Raw genomic sequence first — 18504 nt, forward strand, 5'->3', positions numbered from 1 at the left:
ACTTTAAACTAAATCATATAGGTTAATCCAATTAGTTTGGGGGATCACTTGCAATTACAATTTCATTAGAATATAGATTTAGGGTTAAACTGAAATAAAGGTTATGAATGAACTAGGTTCAACTATGATTATGATTCAATTAAAAAAAAAATGAAAGCCTTGATATCTTATCTCTTGGTTTTCTTTATATATATAATTCAATATATATAAGCTAGTTTACACTAAATCACATTGAGTATTTGTATTTCTACTACAATATTATAACGGGTTTATCAAAGAAAACAGATATATAAGTTATTCAAAGATAATATAATTATAAAATCATAAATAAATGAATGTTAAAAAGCATTGATATTAAAATTTTAATAAAATAAAAATTATCAAAGAAAAAAGATATATAAATTATTCAAAGATAATATAATTATAAAATCATAAATAAATAGATGTTAAAAAACATTGATATTAAAATTTTAATAAAATAAAAATTATTATATAAATATATATTATTCACACTAAATTATATTGACTATTTCTATTTCTATTACAATATTAAAACTGGTATTCATTTTTAGACAAATTTTTTTTATCATATTTAAATTAAAAATATTTTTTGTGAAAATTTTTATCATATTTAAATTAAAAGATTTTCGTGAGAACATTCACCTTATTAGAATCTGCCCTTGCTACCATTGTAATAAGCTCTGGCAGAGTACTAAGAAAACAAATATCCGACAAAACGCTCTTGAAACCAAATTCTGTTCGTTTCTTCAATTTTAAAGCGAAACTGCTGTACTGCCATAGATCTGACAGAAGAAAGCTGTGGTAGGAAGTAGACAAAAAATACCAGGGTATCACCATGTCTCGGCTCGTTCCAAGAGCAGGAGACGCAGTCTTTGCTAATGTTGAGCGAGTGGTAAGGAAATCCACTGCTGCGTATACTCCCATTGATTTAACAAAATACAAATAAAAATCTGTGCTTCCAGCTATCTTAAAATTAACGGATGTGCTTTGTTCAGAACGCAGAGCTGTTCACCCTTACCTACGGTGCCATTGTGCGCCAGTTGCTTACTGATTTCGAAGAGGTTGAAGAAGTAAACAAACAGCTCGATCAAATGTATGTAATTTGCATTTCACCGTTTTCACTGTCTCCAATTTCATAAGATTGAAAATAATATATGGATATATTTGGCTCTATTGACTTTACATTGTTTCTAACCCACAAGTACTGGTTGAATTAGATCAAACCCACTTCATTGCCGATGGCAGATGCATTTTAGTTTTATCTTTGATTTGCCAATTTTAAGAAATGTTTATTATATCAGAGAATCACTAAATTCTAGTGATCTTGGGCCTGGGTGTTCAAGGTTTAAATGTCCTTCGAAATCCCTTTTCAATATCAAACCTTAGAGCGTTCGGTTGTAAGTAATGTGACAAAATTCATTAAATTCTGTCCCTTGGATTTTGAATAACTATCCCATGAACGTTGATGAGCCTTTATGTCTGGCTACATCAACCAAAATCTCCACTACAGACTTGCAAAACAAAATGGCGCAGTTATAATAACCCTACCGCTGTTCCAGATCTCATAAAATTTTCTCTTGTTAAATTTTTTCCCTGGTAAATCTTGGTTGAGATTATGACATGGGTTTAACGCAGCGTAAGATATACTTGGACTGTATTCCAGTGTGTGGTAAGCTTGGGCCATTCTCTTAAGATTTGTAAGCCCATGCCACTCTTGAATTTACCCCATTAACACTAGGCCACGCTTTGATGTTCCCCATTAAACCTGGCTCACGCTCAAATATACCACATTGGGTCACACTCGACGTACCCCTTTAAAAGTGGGTTGCACTTGAATGTACCTCATAATCAGTACACCACAACCACTCCACATATCTGATGAAGTTACCAGGCTGCATTAGTGCAGTGAGAGTAATTCAACTTGGTTCATGCTCTTACAAGTGACAAATGTTGCCCATCAGCAATAAATCATAACCCCTTTGTAATAATTCACAAAATAAAACATAGCATATAAGCCAAGCATAACATGCAGTCATTATTAGCAGGAGACATGTCGATTGAGAAATAAACCATGAAAACTTTAGGCATTCAGGTTGCTCCGATCCAGGAGTGATTCACCAATTGAAGTTTGTTTTCCATGGTGCAGGACTGATATATACATATTTCTTTCCCAGTTTAAATATAACACACCAATAAGTGGAGAGAAATAGATCCAAGTTCTAAAGTTGGTTAGAAGTTTTGTGCGTGCTCGCACTCAAGAGACAGTATCCCTACTATTCCAAATGTAATCTGAATCTGGTTCTTAAGAGCTTGCTAGATTTTATGCTTGGGCAAACCTGTTCCCACATATATAATAAGTTATAACCCAAAACTGACCTTTTAAAATTTCCAGCGGTCTTTTAATACTATTGTTGTAAGGCTTCCATTTGAGATAAGATTGTTCCTTTTCTGTGCCATCCCTACTTTTGATGGGTCAGGAAGGTTGTTCAACAGGAGCTTGGTTGCAAAAATTGGACACACAACCGTGATGCCCATTTTGCAGCTCCTTGTAAAATATCACTTTCAAATCTCTCCAATAAAGTGTAAGATCTGTAAGATCAAACCCCCGAAAATTCACAAGTGCCAAGATTAGATGAAGGCAATTGTATGTTCACATCAGGTTCACCAAAATGTCTGCAATTTAAAAATTTGAAATATTAAATAAGAATTAAAAATATATATTTAAATCCTAATTTCAAATTTAACTGCAAGGAGGCTATAGACCGGGTGGGAGGGATCCTAAAATTCTATGGCCCTACCATTCTAAAGGGGCTTGACTGGAGGGGCTTGATAGTTGCCCACCCAGCATGCTCCATAGAATTTTAGGGCTTGACTGCAGTACCATAAAATTTTAGGGCAGTGGGGGGGGCGGGGGAGGGGTTAATTCTTGACTGGAGCCCCCAGTCAATTCGAGGAACCTGTGAGAAAGCTTATAGTAGGGGCCCGGTCAATTCTTCATCGTATTGAAGTGTTCTGCTCTTGATTAATGTGGATGCTCAACTTAGTAGCCTAACAATGTAACATTAATAATTTTTCAGTGATAAAAATAATGAGAGTGATTATGTATAAAGATTCGTGGTTGTGAAAATAATGCGTGAATGGATGAATTTATAGACTTTGAAAGATTAGATGGACAGTGGAGATTTTATCAAAGATCAAGTGTTAACTCCATAAGTTGTGGAGTTAATTTGGAAAAATAGCTGAGTGAAATTTGCATGTTGTACTCATGAGAGGATAATAGTGAATTTTTTAATTCATTAAATGGAAAAATCTGCGGAAGTTGCTAATTTGAAGAATGAGATAAATTGTAAGGAGACAATTAGGAATTTTGGTAATTTATATAAAATGGATAATTAACTCACATTAATTAAATAATAAAGAATTATTTAAATTTTAATTAAATAATTATAATGGATAATGATGATAATTAATAGTAATAATGGATAATTAATAATGAATGGTACTGCGAGTAATCTATAATATGATTATGATTAATGAATAATGATAAGATAATAAAGATAATAAAGATAATAATGATAATAATGTCAATAATTAATATGATGATAAGAAGAATTATTTTAGTGTCTACAATCTGTTTCCATAAACTCTCCATTTTATCTTCTTTTTTGTCATTACTTATTCATGCCATCCTTTTTTCTCCACATGTACTGAATATTTTGTTATATTTACAATTTGCAGTTTAGTAAACTTTGTTTTCTGATGTTTTTATAGAGATGTCCACAAATACACTGTTGGAAAGTTTAAATTTAATTATTTTTGTTGACATGTTCCATTGCAGGGGTTATAACATTGGAATCCGTCTTATTGATGAATTCTTAGCAAAAGCAAATGTTGCAAGATGTGTGGACTTCAAAGAAACAACAGATGTTATTGCAAAGGTGACTTTTGAATTATTTTTGATTGGCAATCTTAAAGAAAAGGTAGCCACAGAGCTCTGTTTTCAGTAAAGGAGCACAAATGATAAATCTGAGTGAACAAATTGCAAGACTTTGATATACAAGTCATTTTTCCTAATATTCTGCAAAGAAACCATATTTAATATCTCACAGAGATTAGAAGCTAATGCTATATTACTAAATAGCTTGGGAAGTACATATGGAGATCTTATCGACTGTTCTATTCTACTTGCCATTGTTTAGAGGGTGTCTCACGTGAGACAAATATAGAGAGTGCAACTATAGTACAAATATACACTCATTTGATTTCTCATATCATTGTCCAGAACTTGCATAGTCTAAGGTAATATAATTTTTTCACTATTGTTTAGCATGTTTTTCGATTGTTTATCTCTTCCTGTATTCTCTTTGCCATAATACTTTGGTTGTTTTAGAATATCTGTATACACCTATATTGCACATTAGATGTTGGAACTCTGTTTTATTGTGTTGTTTACTGAATCACCTCAGTGATCCAAATCAAGTCTCCAACCAAGTGTCGAGGGCAAGTTCAACATTGAATTAGGTGCCTTCTTCCAACTGTATCCCTTCTTCTATCAATTTTATTAGCTTGTCATTGTCAACCAATCCACAGGAAGCCTTTTGAATGTCTATTTGCAGTCATGAAAATAGGGTTCTTTTTTATCTCTTCATGCATTACTTGTTGAATATTCTCAATAGGTCATGTTGTTTGGAGACCTCTTACTTGTCCCTCAACAATATTCATAGACACTTTCTACTAATCCCTGGTAAATTTTCTATAGCACCACAGCCAGATAATAAGCTTGAACAAAAAATCATCCACTCAAGAGGAACTGGAAGCCTATGACAAGAGGCAATGGCAAGTGAATGAAGCCCATATACCCACAACCTATTCTTTTTTCTTGTGCCAAAGTTAGCCCGTCTTGTTAAAATTCTGCACATGTCCTGTCCCCTTTTGGAAGGACACTAAATCTTGCCTAATATACTTGTAGAGTTATTGCAAGTTATGTATATTCAGTCTGCTGTAGTAATTTGGACAGATTCAATTCAATGTTGTTTCCCTCTTTAAATGCACAGGTCTGTTGTTTATATCAATCTGATCTGCTACCTATACTCAGATATATATATGTGTGTATGAGAATCCTTTCTATTCCATCAGGTCCGATTCTAACCTGGAGTGACCTAACCTGCATGCACAGAAAAATGAAAGTACAAAAACTGAAAGCAATAAATTAAAATGAGGATATGTCTGCAATTTTGGAATTTAAAAAAAATTATTCTGAAAATCCGGTTTTACAATATAGTGATGCCAAGGGTTAATTATTAACCCGTTGACTAGGCGCTCGCAAAAGGACCCGTTGACTAGGCACTCGCAAAAGGTAGCTTGTTTTTAGATCTTTAATCACAAAAAATCTCTCCTAGAAACAATACTAGCTGCCCAAATTTCAAAATGCTGCCCAGAATAAATAAATAAAAAACACTTTATTTTGGGTTTTTTAGCTGCCTAAATTAAAAAGCCCATACCTTAAATAAAAGCATTTTAAGATAAACAAAACTAGCAGCTAAAATTTGCCAATAAAAGTCATGAATGGTGTGATGCAGAACTCTGCTAAGAATAGGGTAAAAGATCAAAGATGTGACTAGAAAAAGCCCTAATTGTTCTAAAAAATTAGATATATTTATTTACAAAAACATTAAAACATGTGCCCAAATTTATTAATCTAGTAAAATGCCCAAAAATAAGGTTTCATTTGTAGTTCAGGCACACCATTTGAGTGAAAAATTAATACTCCCTCTTCACAAGGAAGGTGTTTTCCAGCAAACCCAACTTTGTTCTCAAGAGTTCAAATTTCCTTTTGATAGGCTTTCTCAAAATGTCTACAAGGAACATATTGAAGAATGATTTCTCCCTTTAAACTCTATCAATGAGAAATGATAATGAATATCAATGTGCTTGGAATGATCATGAAACGTTATATTTTTCAGATAGTTTAATGCAACTTTGAGTGTCATAGTACACAATGGTTTTGTTCAATATTTGATCAGTAAGCTTTGCAATCAATTTGTGAAACCAACAGACTTGCGACTAGCAAAAGAAGCTTCTATGTACTCTACTTTAGCTGAGCTTAATGCAACTATTGCCCATTTCCTGCATAAAGCATGATATCATACCTGACTCCTAGCTGAAACAAAACTCTAAAGTGCTTTTCTTAGCACTAGCATCAACTGTCTACTCTGAATCTAGAAAAGCATGAATATTATTCATCATTTCCAACATATTTTAACCCATAATGAATAGTGCCCTTTAAGTATCTGAGCACATATTTTGCAGTAGTCCAATGAACTTTCCTTGGTTTTATCATAAATTGACTTAATGTATTCATTGCAAAACAAATATCAGGTCTAATATTTACCAAGTACACTAGAGAACCAATTAGCTGCTTGGATACAAATGGATCCACTAGATCATATTCTACGTAAGTAGTTAACTCAAATTTGGAATCGCTGGACTAGCAAGGTACTTACAATCCAACATATGAAATCTTTTTAGAATTTCCACTGTGCACTTCCTTTGACTTAGACTTCCCTTGTAGCTTTGGACACTTCTAGATTCAAACAATAATGCATAAGGTCAATATCTTTCTTGCCAAATTTAGGGGCCAACTCCCTCTTACACTATCCAATGAACTTCTCACTACTACCTATAAGAATAAGATCATCCACATAAAAGGCTAAAATTAGCTGATCTTATTTATCAAACAAATAACACAAATCAGGCTTTGTAGCAGTTTTACTGTTTTAGTGATGCCCAAACTTTTTTTTACTTGTCAATCCAAGATTACCAAGCACAAAGTGCTTGCTTGAGTCTATACAGGGCCTCTTTCATCTTGCATAAATGGGCATCCCTCTTGTGCAACTCAAAACCTCTAGGCTGATTTATATAAACATCTTCTTCTATGTTGCTAATCAAAAACATTCTCTTTACATCCATCTAATATACACGGGGGCTTTACTAACAAGGCAATATTATATCACGTGCATTCATTTTGGGGGGTTTAATATCCCAAAAATTAAGGTGCAATATATTGCCTATCGGTGAAAATAGGGGGGTTTTTAATTTCAGCTATGAAAAAATACAATATTTGGTGAAAATAGGGGGGCTTTCAATTTGGGCTATGTATTGGGAGGGGGTGACAAAAAAGGAGTTTAGGGTAATATTTAAAAAAAATAGGGGGATTCTTTAGTATGCCATGAACTCACGTGCTATAACCCAGGTTCACTAAGTGAAGCCCCCGTACTAATATAAAGGCCAACCGAAATGAGAAGCAAGAGACGTAATTACTTTACAGAATTATAACTAGTAGCAACAAAAGTCTCATCATAATCAACTCCCTCTTTTTGAGAGAATCCATGTGTGTAATGTCCCCTACTAGGGTTTGGTCAATTTTAACCATAATCAATCTATTTTCAAAGTACCTATGACTTGAACTAACTTGATTAAGAGTCAAGACTATCTTAACATGAATCAAATCTGGGATGTTCTATCCTTTCTTTAGTCTATCAAGTACTTGCTGTCTTACCATACTAAATAATTAATCTTATTCTGATCCATTATAAATCCTTTATGTATTTATTAATTACTAATTATATGAATTATTACTAATTTCTAAAGGTATTATAGTAATTATAATTATTATATTAATATTTATTACTATCAATATCTATATTTACAATCCTTATATTATTCCTTACTCTGATTTGGATATATGTATAAATAAATAAATAATAGTACCAATTATTTATGTATTAGCTGATATCCTTCTATATAATTTATATAATACTACTACCAACTTAAAACAATCCTAGTTAGTAAATGGCTGGTAATGGCAGACAGATCTGATGCATGTCAGATCTGGTCTGCCACTGTCATGATACTTGGTATCCTTATTAAATACATATTGCACTCTATGTTAATATTTCTATTAATATTAAATTCTGCATAGAAACATTATCATACTTCATATAGTAAAATACATTCCCATGTATACCATCGAGGTCAAGGATGTTACTGCCTGTAACTTAATAGTTCTGATCTAAACTTTATTCTTAATTAGAACACAGACATAACTTAATATTTAACAGTTATTAGTTAATGAATAGTTGCAGCATGTTGCCTGTGATGTAATAATCTACTAGTAACTTAATGTTCTATTCCTTCCCTAATACGGTCTGTAGTCACAACAATAACCTGTAAGTACAATTCGAACTGTTGTATATTTCTTTGCAATCGTTTGGTGTGCCAAAGGCAATTTCTCTTAGAAGAGCGATCCAACTGGAATAATAATAATATATATAGCCCAGCATTTGTCAGTATATCCGATATCCTTTTCTGCACTTATGAGCAAGCCCATACTGGACAATGAATACAAAACATATAAATTCTCCACCCTCCTCTTGGAATGAATCCAATTGGTGTCTTATGTTTGCGAAGTGAACAATTACCTTGTTTGGTCTGAGAAGATATCTCCCTTCACTCGCACCCTTCCATTATTGTTAGTTAGCTAATCAATAACAGTTATATGCATTAGTTAAGGTAATCTTCTGTTTGTTGGCTGGGTTCTTTCTTGATCATAAATGATATTGTAGGGATTGGTGGGTTCGGATCCTCCTTGGTGCAGATGTCTTGCCTTAATCGACTATAGATGTCTTATACACAGCTTCATGAGTGTATAATCATTGGTATTCTCATGCATATTTGGGACTGAAGAGGGATATCTTTGCCCTAGTTCGATATCTTCATATATTAATTATATTGTTTGCTCAACCCATACCAACTAATCGCAATTCATTAACCTGTGTAGATTTATTAGTGGTATTTGATACATAGTTATTGGCTTCCTTATGGACAGTTGGATTACCTTATAATTATCTGACTCGTATCTTATCATTGCATATTCTTGGAATTGTTTTTGATGAAATTTGTAAGAACATGGTATATGGATTATGGCAGGGACATGACAATGTGCTATAAATCTGGCCTTGAATTTCCCTATGCTCTCATCTACTACACGCTTCACCTTCTACACTAACTTTCATTAAGATCTGGGCACAATCTCCTAAATATCATTTAGAAAATTAGAATAATGGAATTATACTCCTCTGTCATGGCATCTTGCCATACCTGCTTTGTGTTTGCTTCCTTAAGCAAGTGGAAGGCTTAACATCAATGAAAACGTACATTAAAACAACATAATTGGGAAATATCTTTGGTAGATGACTTACCTGAAAGAAGTTTTTAATGCTTCAACTTGTTCTTGTTCTTCTTGCAATGTTTGGGTTGGCCATTTAGGCTCCTAGGCTGTTTTAGAAGAGGCTGTGGTGTCTACTTCCTTACCGGAACTTGGCTGATCAGCAATTGGGGCTGATGTACTTTGTTGATCATAATTTGGAACAGTAGGCTGTTTGTTGTCTTCAACCTCCATGAGAGGCTCTTGAGACTTAGAGGACCATGCATCCTCATCAAACTTAACATTTATGCTCATACAATCTTTCTTTTTGAAAAATATAATGTAAGCCTTAGAAGATTCATTTTAACCCACAAAGACACCCTTCAGGTTGTAGGGTTCAAACTTGGTTCTTTTCTCTTTGGGCATATGAATATGAATAGGACTTATAAGCACTTGAAAGCTAGAAACATTAGAATTCTCTCCAGTAAAGGCTTCTTCCAAAGTCTCGTCCTTTAACACCTTTTGAAGACATGTATCATATCTATACTCCACAGCTGCATGCTTCGACCCAAAGAAACATGGGTAGATCTAAGTCATGAATCATAGACTTTACAATCTGTATGATGGACCTGTTTCGGCAGTCACATTTTGCTAGAGGTTCACTCCCCTTTGATCCTTGAATCTTTACAAAAAGCATCAAAATCCTTGGAGATAAACTTATCTCCATTGTCAAAACTCGACACCTTAATCCTTTCACCTGTTTAATTTTCTACAAGAGCTTTGAACTCCTGAAAATTTTCAAAGACTTCATCTTTGATTTTTATGAAATATATATATGTTTTTTTTAAAGAATCATTGATTGAAGGAACATAAGAATAATTTCTAGCCAATGAGGCTTTTGATCTGGGTCCGCAAACATTTGAATGGATAAGATCTAACATTCCTCTTGATCTATGTTCACTGCTAGGGAAGGAAATCTTGATATACTTGCCAAATACACGTACCTTGTGTGCACTAGTCTTTTCTATTTTAAAATTTGTCATCCATGTACCATATTCTTCAAAAGTGGTAGAGCTTCATTTGTTCAAGTGGACAAATCTTCTGTGCCAAAGCTCACAATTAATTGCTGTCATGTATCAAGGTTACCTTCTTAATCAGATCAACAATCAACCTATAAAGGCCTCCTCCATGAAACTTCTGGCCAATATTTGACTCACATCTTGGTTGCAATTTCTGATGATAACTTGCTGATCATCAAATGCAGCCACACACCTTTATCTGTCATGGCTGAAACTAAAAGTAAATTCGTTGTCAATCTTGGAACATTAGGAACAGCATGGAGATTGAGAATCTTGCCAGAAGGCATATTCTAGTCCTCATAACAAGTGGTTCCCAGGATGGATATAACTCATTTAAACTTAAAGCTGTGAGTACCAACTCTTCATCCTCCATCTAAACCCCAATTGCTTCAAGTTGATCAGAAAGTTTTGGTTAGTCATTAGGTAGCTGGCTAGTATGTCTGTGTTGCTCATGCATGAGGCACTTAGTTTATCCTTCAACAAAATCTTCTGAGAGATTTTCACATTCTGATAGAGAGCAGTGAAGGCACCAAGCATCTCCTTTGCTCAGTTCTTTTCAGTAATGAGAGGAATCAAATGATCCTTCATAGAATCTAAGATGATATGTTTTGCCTTGGCCATCTTTTTGTTATACACAAACATCGGAGTAGAATTAGTTGGAGGTGTCAATAGGGTTTTCGCAAAGACTCAATTATCAGCTTCTTCCAACAACATCTGCAACTTTAGTTCTAAGGAGTAAAATTTTAAGCACGCTCTAGGTGGTCACATTCTCTAAGACCAAGACTACTCATGATTGTAGCTGTTGGAACATGCTGAAACTAAACAAATTAGCTGAGACTAAATCAGACCAGTATTTTATCATAGGTGTAGATTAACACTCCATTCCTTGAAGCAATTAGGGTATCCAGCCTATAGCCTTTCACATGTCCCATATTCTTCAATCACTAAAGTATGGCTCTGAAATATTGCTGCAATTCCCTATCACAGGCAGTAGCAAATTGCATTCATGAATTTGGAAAATCTCAACAACTGTGCTTTGATACAATGTTAAAATTTAGCATATGGTATGTAGATTCTGCACTGTAGGGTTTAAATAAAATTTGCTTGTCTTAGCCTTAATCAAGCTTGCAATTGAACTGCTCTAACTTGTATACATAGAAAACTGAAAGCACAAAACCCTGAAACAATAAACTGAAATAAGAATATTTCTGCAATTCTAGAAGTAAATGTTTTTAATCTTGAAAACATAAGTGTACAATATAGGTAATAAAGTAATTAATGTTATATTAATGGTCATTTAGAAATATTTAGTTTATTAGTTATTTTCTATTTTCTCAGTTAGATATCTTAGAATCTTTTAGTTTGTTATTTTCTCTATATAAGGAGACTATGTCTCCATTTGTAATCACTCAATTAATCTATAACGAAATATCATTACTGTTGAGACATGGACCAGCTAGGACTCAAACCTAGGACCTTCCATACGCTGCTGGAGTGCTCTACCACTGAGCTACTGGCCCCTCTTGGACCAGTCCATCGTCGGTCCGGATGTGGCTTATTTCCAACACCAACACCCCCCTTAAGCCACACCTATCGTGTGCTTGCCTGGACTTGGCTCTGATACCATGTTGAGACATGGACCAGCTAGGACTCGAACCTAGGACCTTCCATACGCTGCTGGAGTGCTCTACCACTGAGCTACTGGCCCCTCTTGGACCAGTCCATCGTCGGTCTGGATGTGGCTTATTTCCAACACCAACAATTACATGGTATCAAGCAAAAAAAGATCCTTTGATGAATTTTTTAATTCGTCCCTATTACCTAGATTTTTTTCTAGAATTTTTTTTAATGAAAAAACATGGCTGTTAGAAGGTTTTTTGTTAAAAATAAAATTGAGGGTTTGTTGTAGATTTGCAACTTGGTAAATTTTTGCAGTTAAAAATTGTGGAGAAGGGTTTCTGACATTGTGCGGATTTCATCCGGTGACCAAAGGGTTTCCACACTGCTATTTTTGTCGTTTTTTGCAGATGCTTGACGGAGTTTTTTCTTGTTCAGGTTTCTTGTGGATGCATTTTGCTATTTCCGGGCGACAAACTGGTTGTTTGTTGAGTTCTAGGGTTGCGCAAAGGTTTTGTCTATCTGTGCCTGGCATCTGTTATTTATTTTGACACTTCTCACCTACCACATGACATTTTCTTTTCTTGGCTCGTTTTTGGTCGCAATTCAAGGTTTTGTCAATGGATTTTCTGTTTGAGCAGACGTGTGTGGTTCTATTCTGAACCGCGATTGGTTCTTCTTTGATGGGTCTATGTGGCTTGTTTGAGTCTTTTTTTTTCCCCGAAGGTTTTTCTTGCGTTGCTAGTGTTTTTCACAATGGACTAAGGATTTTGGTGACGGGACTGTAGGTTTCAGTCTAGTTTGCGACAGGCTTGTTTTTAGCAATTTGGGTGTGTTTTTACTTGCGGGCTAGGGTTTTTGTTCGACCTTCCTGCACACGTCTCTTTTACAGATTTTGGTTTTTGCACAATTTTTGAGAAACTGCGTGGGTTTGCTGTGTTTTTTGAGCTAGGGTTTGTCACCCCAACCTTGGATGTTTGCCCTCAGTGTAAAAGGGTTTTTCTGTTTTTCCTAAAAAAAAAGTTCTGTATTTTGAGTTGTTTTGTTTTGGGATTCGTGCCAAACTGGTTTGATTGATGTTGACTTGAAAATAAGATTTTTCGAAGTTTGTGGCAGCTGTTGCTGAAGATTTTGCCAAGTTTTTGATAGAAAAATCGGACTCTTTTGAAGCTCGCATTTGCCTCATTTTTTTTGTGCATAAGAAAATGGAAGGGGTGGCGTTGTTGACCAACATCATGTTGGAGGGCAATCAATGGTTGAATGATAGGAACTACAACACCTAGAAGCAGGAGGATGCTCTTAATTTTTGAAATCTGGTGTCTCGATCAAATTGTTCTAGGTACTCGTCCCACAGTGGGGGCAAAGAACAGGACAAGTTTGATGAACGTAACCGAGAAGTGGTTATGTTGTTGAAACTATCAATCACTGACGAAATGCTTCCAGAGGTGCCATCTGGCAAGACTGTTGCGGAGATTTGGTCACATCTGAAAAGTCTCCATGAGGCGTTGGATAAAAGCCGAGCTTTCTTTTTGAAGAATATGTTGTTTTCCCTTATATTGTTTCTTCTGTTGGAGCATCTTATGAAGATCAAGGGTATAGCGATCAACAAGAGGCGATTGGTCGCAAGATGGAAGAGGAGGATATGGTGGTGATTACGTTGAAGTGTTTGCCATGATCCTACAAACACTTTATTGAGACACTCAACATTACCTCCACTGATGTTGACTTGAAGTTTGATGAGTTGTGCAATAAGCTATTCTAGCAAGCTAGGTGGAGACAATAGTTTGGTAGCAACAGTGACATGGTTAGTGTGAAACAAGTGTTTACTGCCAAGGATAAAGGCAAAGGCGAGTTCACTCAGCAGAAAGGATAGCGCACATTTGAGGAAGGTTCCAAGAAGAATATTAACTTGTCACTATTGTGGGAAGCTTGGTTATTGTAATATCCCCCCCCCTTGGTAGGATATTTCGTTTGCAATTTTGGCACAATTTTTTCAGTTTATTTGATGTTCCATTTATCAAATTCAAAACATTGTTTGATGTGTGAATTGATTGGGTTCCAATGTATAATGCAAGAGCATGACTGAGAAGCAATGTTACAATATTCTAACTGTAAACATGTCTGATTTACATTATATCACTGCCCAGAAATTATAATCAGACCCTTTACAAACTCAGAAAGATCACTTGAAGGCAATACTACACACTCCAATGACTATAACAGACCTTAACTACCCAACCAGCATTAACAGTTTTACTGTAACAGCAATTAATACATCAATTTCTTTATTTATACTTGTTTGATTGCAAACTAGGATGACCCAGAAACGTACAGCCGTTAAAAGATTCAGTTCTGAGCATCAATCACACACATCTATGACCAAGTAGAGCTCAAAAATGCGCACAGCAGCTCACAATATCTGTTTTACACATATATATAGACCTGGATATTTAATAACAGCAACTACAATGAACATAACCAACCTGAAAACATGAAGATTGGTGGCAACAATCTGAATATTGTTGTGCAGGCAGCGAATGGCTCTATCCAACCAGTGTATGAGGCTCAAACCCTATAATAAATTGAATATTAATAACAACTCAGCTTATAGCAGTAGATATAAAAAACCCTTGTCAATTTTAGCAAGACATTGGACCAAATCACTGTAGCACAGTACTGCTCACAATGTTTGTAGTGTGGGTACTGTAGCGTGACACTTTTCACACCACTGTAGCAGCAGCAAGCACGGCTTCAATATTAATGCCCATCTATGGTCAGTGGTAGTAATATCGCCCAGCAATGACAATCACTGTCTTTCCGCCCAGCTATGAGCAACCACAACTCTATCACCAGCTATGCTTCCCAAAACACAATGCGAATGTCCTTATGTGGCTGCCTGCAAACACTAGCCCCCTTGTTTCAGACGTGGTGGCTGGGGGTAACTCTACTCGTGCTCCACTTGCAATATAATAGGTATATCTTCAGCGAACACTCCTGGTCCAGACTTCTCTTCCAGATATTCTTCCCTCCTTGGCTGTCTAGACTCAGACTCAAAGTCTTCACAAAATAATACTGATACTTAGAGTGAAATCCACAAACTGTATTTTCCTTAACTTCCCAGATCTGGTCTTTCACAGGCGTAGAAAGTGTTACAAGAGAGGGTGTATGTCCTCCATTGTCTAAAAAATCTCCAGATTTCTCCAAACTCAAACTCCAAGAATACACAATTTCCAAGATGTCACAATCAACAAATAAGACTCTTATTTATAACTCCATTTGGGCACGATTCCCAATACACCATAAATGTGGGATAAAAGAATGCCTTGATAAAATATTAATATCCCCTTATGTCTCCACAATGAAAGGTAACTTTTAATTTTTCCCTTTAAACATTAGTCCCAACGTTAAATAATCACTAAAGTTAAATATTTAAATTTAACTTTAGGAACTTTAAATTCAATTTCCCAATTAATTAATGGCTCACTAAATTGGCAAACTTGATGAAGAATTAAATGCACCAAAATACTTACATTATAAATTGCATCAAATATTTCAAGTCACTGAGCCGCAGCTGACTTACTATAAATCGCAAGTATTTGGAAACCTTGTCAAAACACCTCCGATTGCCCTGAAACTGAAACACCTAGGCCAAATCTTTCACTGATCCCTGTAAAGTCCTGGTAAGCCCTCAGAATCATGGCAAAACGGGCTAACAGCACATCATCTGATGTCAGGCTAAAATGGGGACATTATGATTGTATCTAGATGTGTTGCAGAAAGCGGTTGACTGATCTAAATTCCAACCAGGGAGAGTCTCAGTAGCAAACATTCTGAGGAGTCTGCCTTGTACCTGTTCATGGCCAAATGACTTGAAAGTTATGTTTTTTTGTCGGGGTAGTTAGTAAAATGACCATTAAGGGAGGGTAATAAACTAATTAATGTTATATTAATGGTCATTTAGGAATATTTAGTTTATTAGGTATTCTCTATTTTCGTAGTCAGATATCTTAGAATCATTTAGTTATTTAGAATGTTTCTATTTTATTTCTCGTCCTTTTCTCCATACAAGGAGACTATTTCTCCATTTGCAATCACTCAATTAATCTAAAATGAATATCATTACAATAGGGACACAAAGGGTTAACAAATAACCTAAAAACTAGGCACTCACAAATTTTTTCTTATTTTTAGATTTTTATTCACATAAAAAATCTGCCCTAACAATAATATTAGTTTCCCAAAGCAAATATATCAAAAACAAACTATAGTTGTGGGTAGTATAGCTGCCTAAAATTAAAAACACCTAATTTAAAGCTTGCACCCCGAATAAAAGAATGTAAAGTTAAATATTTTTTTGCCTAAAATCTGTTAATAAAAGTCATGAATGCTGCCACCCAAAACTCTTCTAATAATATGGTAAAAGTTGCACTAAGGAGAAAAACTCTAATTTCACTCAGAAAAACACAGATTTATTTATTGACAAAAGCAAACATTTGGCCAACTTATTTCATCTAGGAAACCCCAAAAAATAGGGTTTCACGTGCAGTGTAGGTACACAATTTGATAAAAAAAAATTAACGTCTATCTTTGTTGAACTGCTTTAGCCATCCAATTCAGCAAATCTAATCCACCAAGATCTAATTAATGCATCATCTTTTGCACTACAATTATTTTTGAGAACATGCAATAAGCCCCCATCTCCACATCATCAATGGGAACAACTCTGCGTAGCCTCTTCTCAAATCATTCGTGATTATGCATAGCTCCTATGTTATTGCAGAGCTCAATTTCTCTCACCTTGGATGAATGATGGGTTGAATGTGCTCATGGTAGAAATGTAAGCTGAAGACTCTCTTGAATTGTGTCCTTCATTTGGTTGAGCATGCCTTCTAGGCATCAATGGATCTCTCTAAGGTACTGACTGTCAGAATTCTCATATTTGATGTTTGTGAAAACATGGTCTATAATAGATTTGATGTATTTTGGCAGGTTACAGAGTCAACCTTAGGACTTAATAGATTCAATCGAAAACCCAAAATGGTTGTTGGATCTATTCTCATTATGTCCAAAACCCAGAAGGGTCGCTTAATGGGGGTTGATGGCGAAAACTTGCCAGGGCATCAAAAGTTAAGTCTTGTAGAATTATCCTATTGGAATATGGTACATGACAGAGATCACTGCATGTATTAGAAAACAAGTTGTGGTAGTATTTGGTGTCTTGTGGTACTTCATGATAGTGGAAGACGACTAAGGAAGAGTTGAGGGCTACACCCCTACATACATATAAGCTATATTAATAATATAGTATACCACAAATGAAGAAGAAAAGAGAAACAGAATAGAGTAGAATGAGAAATAGAGAATAATATGTATTAGGGATAAGTGTAGCACCCAAGCATATGTGATGTTTATAATGTATATCTAGGCTTGCATTATGAAAAGACAATGAATGTGATTGATATATCATATGAATAAAGAGATGAATGTTTCTATCTGATGATGCATATATGGATGTAATATTTCTTTTGCTTATATGCTAATCTACTACACTTCATTTTCCTTCCTATTGTATTATGCTAGGGCTATTTTCTTTGACATAAACAATCTAGAATTTGTGTCTGTATTTAACATTAACATTTGGTTTGTTGATGGGGACCCATTTTGTTTGTACATAAGAGGGAACAATGGATTCTGGAAGAAAGTTGCAATAAAGAATACTTTGAAGAGATCAAGTATTAATAACAATAAACTAGCAGGTGATGATGGAACAGGAAAGATTTGAAAAGAGATGACCACTGAGACAAATCTAATCTAAATAAAAAGGGGGTTAAGGATGGATAAGTTAAATCAATTAAAATCTTAATGAGAAAAGGCGATAAGAAGAGAGTAAGAGAATGTATATCTGAGATCAAGATGGGTTTGAAAGAAAGTCAAAAGATGAGCATGGCTGAGAAAAATAAAGAGAAAGAGATAAGGGCAAAGTAGATCCAAATAAGAGAGAAGAGATACTGGGAAAGGATAGAGGTGTAAGAGGCATCGAGAGAGTGTACTAGGAGGGGTGGCCAACGAAATTCCTAGTAATGAGGAAGGTGATTGCTCAATGGACATGGCTCTCACGACTACAGAATTAAAGCTTTCCATAACCCAAATTAGAACCACAAAGAAAAACCTTGCTAGATTGATAGGGTAGTTGAAAGAATATGAGGCAGCAGTCAACTCATATGAGGTTGACCACATTTGTAAGGATGACACAAATGTGGTTGCTAGGGGGAGGCCTGGAAACATAGAGGCTCAGTTGGAGAAGATGTATCCAATCCTAGGACTGCTGGTTGATGAAATTCTAGACTGGCTTTATTAAAGGGTTACAGTAAACAAATGAGTTGAAGAGTTAGTAACCCCAATTTCTTGGATGAGCACATCTTGGCTTCGACCATCTTCATAATAAGATAAGTATGATGGAATACAAAGAAGGGAGGAAGCAATAAGCTATTAATTGGTGAAGGGGAGGAGAGAAGTTTTAGCAACAAAATAAAAAGAAGTTGCCACAAATTTAAAATTTGCTAAGGAAACTTTGGAGATGAT

At 35.1% G+C, this 18504-nt stretch overlaps 1 protein-coding gene across 2 annotated transcripts in view; it reads left to right on the forward strand.

Moving 5' to 3' along the window:
- Positions 1-659: 659 nt before the first annotated feature.
- Positions 660-18504, forward strand: part of LOC131062826 (uncharacterized) — a 115889-nt gene continuing 98044 nt past the window's right edge. The window contains exons 1-3 of one of the 2 annotated variants that reach the window (XM_057996574.2): positions 660-913; positions 1017-1114; positions 3860-3959. In XM_057996574.2, the coding sequence (XP_057852557.1) occupies positions 857-913; positions 1017-1114; positions 3860-3959 (255 nt within the window). In that variant the 5' untranslated portion in view covers positions 660-856. The remainder of the gene's footprint in view (positions 914-1016; positions 1115-3859; positions 3960-18504) is intronic. The other variant, XM_057996569.2, reaches the window with a different exon arrangement.

Source organism: Cryptomeria japonica, chromosome 5 (genome assembly GCF_030272615.1).
Source record: "Cryptomeria japonica chromosome 5, Sugi_1.0, whole genome shotgun sequence".
NCBI lineage: Eukaryota > Viridiplantae > Streptophyta > Pinopsida > Cupressales > Cupressaceae > Cryptomeria > Cryptomeria japonica.